The 11,664-nt window shown below is 56.7% G+C and overlaps 1 protein-coding gene across 2 annotated transcripts in view; it reads right to left on the reverse strand.

Annotated features, from left to right (window-relative positions):
* Positions 1 to 988: 988 nt before the first annotated feature.
* The window catches only part of CDK18 (cyclin-dependent kinase 18), a 14,196-nt gene continuing 3,520 nt past the window's right edge, over positions 989 to 11,664 (reverse strand). Inside the window, exons 3-17 of one of the 2 annotated variants that reach the window (XM_009997505.1) lie at positions 9,007 to 9,032; positions 6,917 to 7,008; positions 6,476 to 6,601; positions 4,800 to 4,856; positions 4,461 to 4,575; positions 4,211 to 4,305; positions 4,057 to 4,119; positions 3,574 to 3,697; positions 3,376 to 3,496; positions 2,976 to 3,073; positions 2,586 to 2,691; positions 2,297 to 2,339; positions 1,715 to 1,805; positions 1,345 to 1,422; positions 989 to 1,023 (exon numbers count right to left, since the gene is read on the reverse strand). In XM_009997505.1, the coding sequence (XP_009995807.1) occupies positions 989 to 1,023; positions 1,345 to 1,422; positions 1,715 to 1,805; positions 2,297 to 2,339; positions 2,586 to 2,691; positions 2,976 to 3,073; positions 3,376 to 3,496; positions 3,574 to 3,697; positions 4,057 to 4,119; positions 4,211 to 4,305; positions 4,461 to 4,575; positions 4,800 to 4,856; positions 6,476 to 6,601; positions 6,917 to 7,008; positions 9,007 to 9,032 (1,270 nt within the window). Of the gene's footprint in view, positions 1,024 to 1,344; positions 1,423 to 1,714; positions 1,806 to 2,296; positions 2,340 to 2,585; positions 2,692 to 2,975; positions 3,074 to 3,375; positions 3,497 to 3,573; positions 3,698 to 4,056; positions 4,120 to 4,210; positions 4,306 to 4,460; positions 4,576 to 4,799; positions 4,857 to 6,475; positions 6,602 to 6,916; positions 7,048 to 9,006; positions 9,033 to 11,664 lie in introns of both variants that reach the window. The other variant, XM_009997506.1, reaches the window with a different exon arrangement.

Here is an 11,664-nt window from a genome sequence, read left to right on the forward strand (position 1 = left end):
GCACTGAGGTGGGTGTGTGCAACACTTTGGCTGGGAGAGGCTGCCTGCACAGCTCGGGCTCTGCCACGTTGTGCAGGGCTCAGCCACAGGACCTGGGGGGAAATGTGCTCCTGAGACACCAGCTGGGAACCACGTCCTGCCCCTTGTGACGATGGCAGAGAGGGCTGAGGACCTGCAGCAGCAACGGGAGGCAGCACAAAGCCAAGGCTCTGCTCCTGAACAGCCCCTACAATCAGGCACCTGCCCCCCAGGCAGGTTGAGCACTTAGCTCTCAGCTCAGGACATCCCTGGGAGCAGCCAGGTGACTGAGTTTGGAAACACACATGGTGGCAAGGAGGGGGAGATGCTGGGGAAAGCAATGGGAAGCCCCAGCCTGCCAGCTGCCCCATCCTTGCCAGGATTCAGGTACCAAAGATGAGGAAAGAAAGAGGGGTTATGTAGGCAGAGGCAAGGGAGGGCTGCCCTGGGTTTCGTGCTTCGGACGCCATCTCTCCAGTGCCAGGCTGGTCATGTCCCCACCTTGTAACGTAGCTGCAAAGTGTCTCCCCAGGAAATACAGAGGGCAGAGCAGGTTGTCTGAGCAAAGGTACATTTTCAGAAACGCCTCTCTGGGCCAAACCCTGCAATCCACAGCCCAGCTTTGGAGATACCACCCTCTGCTCACAAACCCCCCCACGGGCAGTGAGCGGCTCCCTGGGGCAGCACAGGGTCCCAGGCAGTGCCCAGCACGGCTCCTCCTGCACAGAGGGAGGCAGCTCATCTGCTGGGAGCCACACGGAAAAGACAAGAGGGGGGGAAAAAAGGCCACAGGTCCATCAAGGGCAGCTGCCAGGGGCTGTGGTTGTGGGGATGGGCAGGGGAGAGCCTGCAGCCAAGGGCTTCAGCATCGTCCTGCTCGAGTCGGTAATTCCGCGGTGGGTCGGGTGGGAGCGTCTCCTGTCTCAGTGCTTTGATCTCCATGGTGACAAGAGGAACACGAAATCCAAGTTTAAAATATACTTTGCCTCCTGTTCTTCCCTCGGGCTGAGGAAGAGAGAAAGAGATGGGTCAGAGAGGTCGGATGGTGAGGGCACTTTGCAGAGAAGCTGAGCCCTGTGGTGCTCTGGGTTGGGAGGTGACAAGCTCACAAGGAGCAGGGAGAGGTGCCTCAGGGCACCCAGAAGTGACTTTGGCTCCACTGTAGGTGACAAGCAAGGATGCCCCAGGGGAAACTTGTGGACTAAAAGCAGGAGCAAGGGGCAGAGGTTTGGCTTTTTCCTATGCAGGAGTTATTAGGAGTGTGCAGTGCCAAGGTGGTCAGAGGCACCATCTGGGGGAGGTCAGCACGACTTTCCCCAGTCCTACCTGACTGCTGAAAGACTGAGCCTCGGTGGCCAGGGTCCTTGTGAAGCTGGATCTCCTTCAGGGAGAAGATGGAGGCATCTAGGCAGAGGGGGCAGAGAGAGACGGGTCGGTCCTGCTGGCTGAGCTGGCAGGAGGGAGGGCAGTGCCCAAGTGCAGCCCTGCACCTCATCAGAGCCTTTCTCTCCCACTCCCACTCTACACTGTCCCACCCAAATTGGTTCTTGCTCTCACAGCCACCCAGCTCCCTCCCCGCCCTGCTGCAGGAGCAGCAAAGAGGTGTCTGAAGAGACCTGGCTGCAAACCAGCACCCCAGGCTGCAGAGAAGCTCTTTGCCCCACACCCCCCGGCCAGCAGGACTGGGTGCACTTACTGTCAGGCAGGAGATGCACCCGCTCCCCCAGGCTCTTGAAGTAGGGGTGTCTCAGAGCTGCCTCGGCCGAGATGCGCCCCTTGGCCTCGAACTGCACAGAGCCCCAGAGAAAGGCAGTTACACACAATCTGCACAGCCAAGATGGCACAGGGACCATGCACAGGGTGTGTGCACACCTGGGCACGGGTAAGTGCCCAGGAAACTTCCTATGCTCTGTGGGTGACAGCGTGTGCAAGCAGCGTGCACAGCAGGGGGGTGTGCAGGCAATGCCCAGGGCCAGCTGCATGTGCACAGGGGACAGCACAGTGTGTGACCACAGGAGTGCACTGGCCATGTTGTACCTTATGGATCACTGGGTTTGGGCTCCCTCACTTGTGCGAGAGGACACAGGAAGGATGGTTCACTGTCCTTAATGGGAGGTGGTTTGGGATAGGGTCTACAAGGCCACAGCTGTGGAGCCATGGCTTCTTCTTCAGCCACAGCTCCTCTCCTGCCTGGCTCCAAAAGGGGTGTGAAGGCAAGCAGAGGACCTTCACTCCAGCAAATCCCCTTGCCATCCACCTGGACTGCTCTACCACTCACCAGAAGGAGGTTCATCAGCAAGTCAATGCCTTCTGAATCCAGCCTGAGAGAAGGAAGAAATAAAAAACAGAGCATTATTGCATCCAGGAGACACTGCAACCATCAGTGGAAGGGACAAGTGCCAGCTGGGACCTGCAGTGCACAGCTGCATTCAGGAGCTGCCAGCACAGGGACGAAATGAAACTGGTCTCCCCAAGCTCCCATTTACAACCAGCATGAAACTGGTCTCCCCAGGATCCCATTTACAACCAGCCCACCATGCCTTCCATGCCCCTGCTCAAGGAGGTACCTTGGGGCGTGATTTATCAACGGCTGAGCTCGGTACTGCATGAAATTGTAAGCCTTAAACTCGGCGTTGGATGTTATTCCAGGCCAGGTGTCTTCTGTTGGGGTTCCTGGGAGGGGGAAGAGAGAGAAACCTGTCATTTGGTGCAGAGAGAACAGCCTGACACAGGCGAGTGCCAGTGCCCTGCCCTGCAAAGAGGGCAGGAACCTCCCCAGCAGGTTGGGACCCGCCGGGCAGGCAGCCCGGAGCCCCTCATCACCCCCTGGCAGCCCAGGGGGCTGCGGGCAGCCCCTGCCCTCTGCTTTGCCATCGGGCTCCCTCTGGGCTTTGCCACGGCTCCTGCAGGCAGCCACTGCCCTCGCGTGGGCGTCGGGGAGGCAGAAGAAGGCTCACCCAGCAGCCTGAAGATGAGATGCAGCTCCTCCTTCACCGTGGAGCCGGGGAACATGGGCCGCCCCGTCACCATCTCGTAGTGGATGCACCCAACGCCCCTAGAGCAGCAGCAGGGAGCAGTGAGGGAGAAGCCCTGAGGATGTCCCACCACCCCTCGGCCAGGGCTTGAGGCTCCTGGAGAAGGAAATGAGCTCCAGGAGCTCTGTCCCTTCTCTGCTACAGGTCACCATTCACCCCTGGCATGGACAGTGTGCTCTGAAGACCCTGAGCCCCAGGGGACACAGAAAATGCCACGGGAGGACCCCACCACCCTCTGGTGTGACCAACACTGCAGGCAGAGGGATGGAAATGCCCAGCCCACCACCTTTGGAGACCCTGGGAAGCTCATTTTGGAGCTCACCACATGTCGATGGGTGTGGAGTACTCAGTGGATCCCAGCAGGACGTCAGGGGGCCGGTACCACAGCGTGACCACCTCGTTGGAGTACGTTTTGGTGGGGACTGACTTGGCTCTGGCTAAGCCTGAGGACCAAAGGGATGGGCATCAAGGAGCTGCATCTCCTTGCGATCCTGCATCTCCCCCAGAGAAGTCCACCTACCAAAGTCAGCCAGCTTGAGCTCTCCTCTCTCGTTGATGAGCAGGTTCTGGGGTTTGAGGTCTCGGTGCAGGATCTTCCTCCCATGGCAGTAAGCCAGACCACGCAGCAGCTGGAACATGAAGATCTGTGGGGAGGAGAAGGAGCTGCCTTTTAGGACAGGGACACAGGCACCAAAAGTGAGTCTGCCCCAAGGTCTCTCAAACTCGTGGCCAGGAAAAGACCCCTCAAAGCTGGCCTGGGGGGCAACGCACTGCAGACAAGTGCTCAGCAACCCAGAAAAGAGGCTGAACAAAGTCTGTAGGCACTGCCATTTTATTTAGGGTGGCAGTAATTTGAGAAAAGCAGGTGGAAAAGGTCAAAGTAGAGTGTGAAGGCTGAACTGAAGAGAAGGGGTACCCAGCCTCCCCCAGCCCTGCAACACCCTGGAGTGCCCTCAGGGTGATCTCCCCACATGCAGGGAGAGCCAGGGCTGCAGGGTCTTACCTTCACATTGTGAACACTCATCAGGTTCCCACAGTTGTCGAGGTACTGCTTGAGATCATTGTCCTGCAAGAGCAGGACACATCAGCCTGTCCTTCCCTCGGCCCCCAGCACCCAGCCTGCAGCAGGCTCCCCCACACAGCCCCCCCAGGCCCACCAGGTACTCGAAGACGAGGGTGAGGGAACGCTCTGTGTGGATGATGTCGTGCAGGGTCACGATGTTGGCGTGTTTCAGGTTCTTCAGCAGTGACACTGCAAGGAAAGGAGGGGGCAGGTCGGGGCAGCAGGACCCGGATGGTGGGGCTGGGAGGACCAAACATCCACCTGCACCACCCGGCCCAAATCCCACCCGTGACCTGGCATCGTTCCTGGGGGCTGCCAAGGGGAAAAGCCCCTCCTGCCCTCACCTTCCCGGATGGCCGTGCAAGGTGCCCCCTCCTCGTGCTCCAGGCGGATTTCCTTCAGGGCAACCAGGTTTTCAGTGAGCTTGCTGCGCCCCTTGAAGACCGTGGCGTAAGTGCCCTGCGGGGGGGAAGAGAGAAAACACAAGCCATGCAGAGCCCTGAGCAGGGTGGCACAACCCTCATCTTGTCTGTCACACCTGCAGGAAGGACCATTTGAAGCTGGAAGGCTAAGGCTGAAGCAAGGGCTTGGTCTAAAAATTGCTAGATATGGAAGGCATTTGCAGTTCTAGCTGCCCTTCTAAGTTCATTTAAACCCTTACAGGGGTTTCACACTCTACTCACCTCTCCCAGTTTATCCAGTTTAACGTACGTTTCCTGCTTCCCGAACCCAATATCTGACTGTAAGAGAGAAAGGAAAACGTCACTGGGGGAGCTCTTACCCAGAGATGCCTTCACCTCTGCAGGGGAAGGTTCAAGGACACTGAACAGGAACAGCTTTGGGGGTAGATGTACCAAGGCAGGTGTTTGCAACAGCCCAGCTGGTCCTCATGGGATCCTGCTGCCCATGCCCAGCCCTTTCTGGAGTGCTGCCCCTACCTCCTGGCCTCTGCTCCCCCTTCCAAAGGGACATTTTCCCATTTGGAACAGTAAATCTTCAATGCATTGCTGAGACCTGCTCTCATGTACCCACGAAAGAAGGGCAACCACTGTAAGGCCACTGGTTTAGGTGTCACTCCAAGCAGCCCCCTGAAATCACAGTTTTCTGTGGGGACAGAGAAACCTCCTCTGTTTGGACGTGTTCCCAGCACAACAGGACCCAGATTCCAGGGCCAATTCTTGCTCCTTAAGCTTAAATAAAAAACTAGAGTTGTTCTCCTGCAAACTCTATTGGCATGGGTGTAATCCCAGGTCAGGAGCTGGCTCTGAGTCCAGCCCAGCTACAGACCCCCCAGCCCCTCTCCTGAGCCCAGGGCTCATGCCACACCACTCACCATCAGCAGATGGAGCTGGATGGACAGCTGTCAATCAGTGGGCAGGGACAGGGCTGTGCAGGGAAAGGGACCCCCTGGGGGAGGCACTTAGGGAGCCCCCCCATACTGTGCCCAGGGCTCTGACTGCTCACCAGATCTGCCCTATGGGAAGGCTTTTTCCTTGCAACAGGCACTGACCAGACCCTGGTGAACAGACATGTCCTGGGCAGGGGAATGAGGTGGCTGCTCCAATCTGAGGTCCTGCACACCCCCCAGAGCCACACTTCTTTTGCAGCAGCAGCAGCAGCAGCAACATGCCTTACTCATGCTGGGGACTATGAATAATAACAGCACATTGCTCTGGCTGCGTCTGTTTTATCGATCAGACAGAGCAGGCAGGTAAATGCAAGCTGCCCTTTCCTCCTGCCTCCCCTGAACAGACAGGCCAGAGCTGAAGAGACCTGCTGAGATCTCCCTGCTGTATCTGCACAGCACTGAGCACCCCTGGGCAGCAGGCACGTGCTTGCACGTTTGTAAACAGGGCACTGGGTGTTTGCTCCTACCTATGCTGGTGCTCTGCAGCAAAGAAACTGAAATGCCAATGCTGATGCAAAGGCTAATTAATTATTTATCAGTATTTGCATTTAAACTAGCAGAGGCTCCAGCACCTGCTAAACCACTGGAGGATTTCCACCTCCTCCAGTTTGGAAGGAGCCAGGCCAAGAGGAAAGTCAGGTATGTGCAGAGGTGAGTGAAGGAATGTGCAGGGCTGGGGATCTGCAGGGCACTGTGCAGATGGGATGTGTAGGAGTGACATGGGGAGAGCTGCCTGTGTGCACTGGGGGGGGACTGTGCTGCTGGGAGTGTGCAGAAAGGGATCTGCAGGGCACGTGTGTGTGTCAGTGACACACGTGGGGAACACGGGAGCTTGCACAGCAGGGCTCGACTGCCTGGGTGGGTGGCAGCCAGCTCAGGCATCTGCTGCTGGGAGCTGCACACATCAAGTGAGGTGCTGTGCCCAGCACTGCTCTGCAGGGTGACACTTACGAGGGAGGCCCGTCGGGACATCCTGCTGAGGTGCTTGGGGAACTCCGGGCTCTCCATCTGCAGCTTCTGCAGGAACTCGGGGGGCAGGCGGATGTCCATGGGCAGGGAGAGCCTCTTGCTGACATCCTGCAGGGAGGGCCAGGACAGCAGGTGAGGAGAGGGCTGCACAGAGACAGTCAAGGGGAAGTGTTCTCTGACCAGAGTGGCTGTTCATGGTGAAGCAAAGGGGGAGGCATCTGTGGGACCTGTGTGTGTGTGTGTGTGTGTGTGCAGGGGACGTGCGCTGGGCTTTGTCATGCTGAGTGCACCCAAGAGGACATCAGGGCTCGTTCCTGAGACTGCCAGGGTCCCAGGACTCGAAGAGTGGCTCTTCCAGGCAGCAGGCAGGTGACAACCAGGACGTGCCCTGCCCCTCCTGCCCCCTCCACCCGCAGCACTTGCCTCGGTGGAGCAGCGGCGCTGGGCGCTGGGGCGGTAGCGCACGGCGGTGGGGGACTGGCCCTCCCCCTCGGGGGGGGAGATGGGGCTGCTGTCTGCTCGCAAGTCCCTGCCCAGGTGTCCCAGTTGCAGGTGCCCTTGAGCCAGGTCTGAGGACAAAGAGAGAGGAGAGTGAGACGCTGCAGTGGCAGCACAAGTGCCGAGGCCCGAAGCACTTGCTTTGAAGAGAAGAGCTCCAGGGAGCTCACAAGCACCTCATCTTCTTCAGGAAACACCAAAACTAACAGGAAACAGGGTACTTGCCTCCAAGGATGTGACAGTTTCTCAGAAGAAGGTGTTTGGGATTAAAGGTTGCAAAACAAAACACTCCAGGCTCTCCTGGCCAAACCCACTGCACTTAGCCAGACACACCACCCAGAGGTGCACAAAAGCTCTCTTGAAAACTAAAGCAGCTCAGGAAAATCACTCTTCTCTTGGGACTCCAGGTGTGAAGCCTCACCAAACCCAAGAAACCCTGAAAGGACCAAGAAATCCAAATAAAATAAGCCTTTGAGCTCCCTCTGGTCTCCAGTCTGAGGCTTGCACTTCAACCTCCTCACTCTGTAATCAGCAGCTGGTTGGCAGGAACATTCTAGCAGGCAGAGACTCAGGGGCACAGCAAAACACTGAGGAGTTCAGCACAGGTCACCTGGACCCCAGCAAAGTGGATTCTCCTGATTCACACAGATGCTGTTTCCAAGGGACTGCTCCAAAGAGGGCAGTGCTAAGCAGGTATGCTGGGATGGAGAAGTGTCACCTCCCCAAGAGAGGGATGCATCTCCCTCTGAAGAAGTGTGGGACCAAGCAGGGGCAACTGTTTTGTCCCCTTCCCAGCTCCCTCCCCTCTCATCTGAACTTTGCAGCCACCCTCCCAGTCAGCAATGCCTCCAAGGGCCCTGCCATAAAGCACCAGTGTCCTCCATGTGTCCCTGCACCCTGCAGTGACACAGAGCAAAGAGGAACAAAGCAGCAGGGAAACTCCCCAGGGAGGACCTGTGATGTCCCAGGCTCAACCACCAAGTCCTGCCCCTTGCCAAGCCCCTTTCCCTGAGCTGCAGAGACAATCCACTGCTCTGCCTACTGCAGATCTCAGTGCACAGATCTCAGTGTGCCCAGGCAGCCAGCAATGATCTCACTGCTGAAGGCTGGAGAGGGAGGCTGGTTTTCACGGGGCAGTGAGCAGGGCTGGGACCTGGCTGCAGTTTGCTCCTCTGATGGATGGGAAGTGGCAGGTGAGTGACCTGGGAAAAGATGTGATTTTGTGCCATGGTCACTGGGGGACCAGGGGACCTGCATGCTAAGGGATGCAGGGTGTAATCAACAGACAGCCTGTATCTAAGGGACAGGTTCAGCCCATAGCACTGGGCTTGGGAGCATCTGAAACAGTGCCAGGACTTTTTTTGGACAGAAAGGCAAGAATGAGGCACAGAGTCACTCCTTCTCCCAGGAACACTGTGGGACTCTGGTCTCTGTCCCTTTCTGGCCATCTGTCTATGCAGGAACAGTTAGGAAACTTACCCTGAATGAACCACAGGTATAAAACTAACATGGATCAATTAAACTGAATAAAATCTTTTTAACTTGCTCACTTCCTAAGCAAATTATCTGAGAAAAAACAAAACACAACAGAGAACATTCAAAATCTGACTGCAAGGCATTCAACTAATCCACTTTGAATGACAGTTTGGGTGAATTTGTGCTGGTTCCCAAAGGTAAACAAGCCCAAAATCCTGGTTAAAGAAGCAGCCTGTCCCTGAAAGCTGTAAATCAGCAGCACTCCCTGAAGCATCAGCCCACCAGGGAGGTTAGTGCCAGTCTCACCTGCAAGGGCATCAGATGTAAAGCCAGAGCTAAGATGCCAACCTGAACATTCCAGGGTATCAGAGGGGAACAGGACAGGCAGGAGATGGGAACAACCACAGGATGGGAAAAGCACACAAAAACCCCCAGAAGAGTTGAACAGATGAGGTGTTTTGGCTGCCCTGGGGCCAGAGAGGGCAGGCAGGATGTGCCAGCCCAGCCCATCCTGCATCACCCTGAGGTGCCCACAGCACCTGGGGACACCCGGGCCAAGGAGATGCTCCTGCAGGGCTGGGGCTGCCCCAGGCCTGGAGGAACTTGCTGGGCAGGAGACACGAAGCCGTGGGCGTGCAAACGTGAGGGCCTGTTGGATTCTGCTCAGCATTTCATGTGGATGAGGCTGAGCCCTGACACTCTGCACATAATGAGGCTGCCTGGGATATCAAAGCAGCCTCAAGGAGACTGCAGACACCACGGCTGCCTCGACGAGCCCCCCCCCCTTCTTCTTATAAATATATTTAAACACTGTCTCTGCCAAAACAAGCTTTGATCTCCCAAGGAAAGGGGCCAGAACCCTTCACTGCTTGCCTGACTTAGAACTTTTAATTACTTGGCTAAGTGTGAACTCTCCTCTCCAATCTCTGCCACGCTCACCAGGCAGGGCTGCACTCAGGTCTTGGATGATTCGTCCTCCTTCCTCCCCCCCATCATCACTGCTCCTTGGCCTTGCACTCCAAAGGCCAGATTCAGCTCTGATTTATGCCACTGCAAACTGAGAGTTATGCAGCCTTTGCAGCCTGAACACTGAGACCTTATTAGGCCTCAGAGGACAGACCAGGCAGTAGCTGCCTTGGGGCAAAGCCATGATACCAGCTCCTATCAAATCAAACAGGAGCCACCAAGACCTCATACCTCTGAGAATCTGGAATATGGAGAGGAATGTGTGATTGGGAAGGCCAGGAAGAAAGGAAAGAATCCCTTAGCATGAGGCTGGAGCAGCCATGGAGAAGGTTCCTTATCTCTGAGGATGTGAAGATGGTGCTGGCTTTTGTCAAGGACATCAGATACTGCACAGGGCTCAGCCTGGTCTCTCCATAACCCAGGGGCTTTATTCCATCTTTGTCTCTGCAGCTGAGCAGCCACTGTGGCCAAGGCAAGGCTGTGCAGGGCAGGGATGCAAGGCTGGAGGGAGCAGCATCAGAACCCCAAGGGAGGCTGTGAGCAAGCCAGGCTCTGATCATGGGCACCCCCTTTGCCCCTCTGCATTGCCAGGCTCCATCAGGGTGACACTGCCCAGGATGGGATATGTCCAGGCTGGAAAGCTGTTTACTTTTCCATTTGCCAGCTCTGCTTCTTTCCAGCCTCACCGTATCAGTGTCTGTGGGTGAGGTCATGAGAAACATGGCATGGAGAGGACAGAGCTGGGGAATTCCCACCAACAGGTTTCTACCCATGAGAAGGCCTTGCCTTGTCCCATTGCTGGAAGTCAGAGCAGCTCTGCACATGCTCTTGGAGCATCTCATGAGAAGGTCTTCTGGCCTCTGCATCACCCTCCTCCCCAAGGACAGGCAGAGGCACTCCCAGCCACCAAAAGTGTGGGATTTGCAGACTGCCATGACCTGTGAATGCTGATAACCTGTGATTTCTGATGCTTGAGGGAAAATAAAAACTGCAAGCAATTCCCTGAGGAGCTGTGTGAGGTGATGAAAGAGAAAGTGATGTGCTGATCTCTGCTGTGATTAGCACCCTTTTCTGGAGCCAGTGCCTGAACTGTCATGGGTCATCCACTCACAGGGAGGAAGAGATCACACTGCAGGCAAGACAGCAGAGACAGCCCAGGGGCACGTTCAGAGGTCTTGAGCAAGGAGGGTGAAACCTGAAGCAAAACTTCCCTGTTCCATGGGGAAGAGAAGAAGCACAAGGGTGAGTGCCATGGCTCTTGTTTTCGCACTGCTACAAGTTTTCTGTGTGACTTGCAAAGTCATTTTGCCTCTCTGCACCTTGATTTCTCCATCTGTAAAATGGAGAGCAACACCTGAGAGAACTGCTGCTTCCCTCAAGTCAGAGCCCTCTCCAGCCCAGGCAGCTCCCACGAGGTACAAACCTCATCACCAAAGCCTGCAGAAGAGCCACTTGCACACAAACCCCCTTCTCCTTCCCTCCAGCACCACCAAAATGATTCCATCCTGCTCCACACCTGAAGCATCACCCTCCCACACCCTGCCCAATGCATCTCACCCCGGGATGCTGGGGCTCCTGTCCCCCCAGCTCTGTACCCTGGCACTGGTGCCTCCAGCATCCCCCAGCCAGCAGGGGTTTATTAAACAGCCCAGGAGCTGCCTCAGACAAATGTGGCTGTCAGGGCTCTTCATAAACAACAGCCACAGCCTGCAGGAGATGGAGATTAAGGGCATCGTGGAGGTGACTTCTCAGGGTTGTTTACAATCCCCAAGGGAAACATAATCAAGAGATCCTGGGCAGGAGGGAGAGGGCTCAGGGTGGTGGGTAAGGAGGGAGAGGGCTCAGGGTGGTGGGTAAGGAGGGAGAGGGCTCAGGGTGGTGGGTAAGGAGGGAGAGGGCTCAGGGTGGTGGGTAAGGAGGGAGAGGGCTCAGGGTGGTGGGTAAGGAGGGAGAGGGCTCAGGGTGGTGGGCAAGGAGGGAGAGGGCTCAGGGTGGTGGGCAAGGAGGGAGAGGGCTCAGGGTGGTGGGCAAGGAGGGAGAGGGCTCAGGGTGGTGGGCAAGGCAGGGGCAGCGAGTTTTGCTGTGTGGGAGAGGGCTGGGGTGCAGGCTGGGAACTGTGGGGCAGGGGGGGGAAGCTGTGGCAGGGGAGCCAGGACGTGTACCCAGGCAGGGAGGGATGCACTGACTCTGGGGTTGGCAGTGGGGTGGCCTTCAGCAGCACCTGAGGAGCT

This window comes from Chaetura pelagica, unplaced genomic scaffold (genome assembly GCF_000747805.2).
Source record: "Chaetura pelagica isolate M959 unplaced genomic scaffold, ChaPel_1.0 scaffold215, whole genome shotgun sequence".
Lineage (NCBI taxonomy): Eukaryota > Metazoa > Chordata > Aves > Apodiformes > Apodidae > Chaetura > Chaetura pelagica.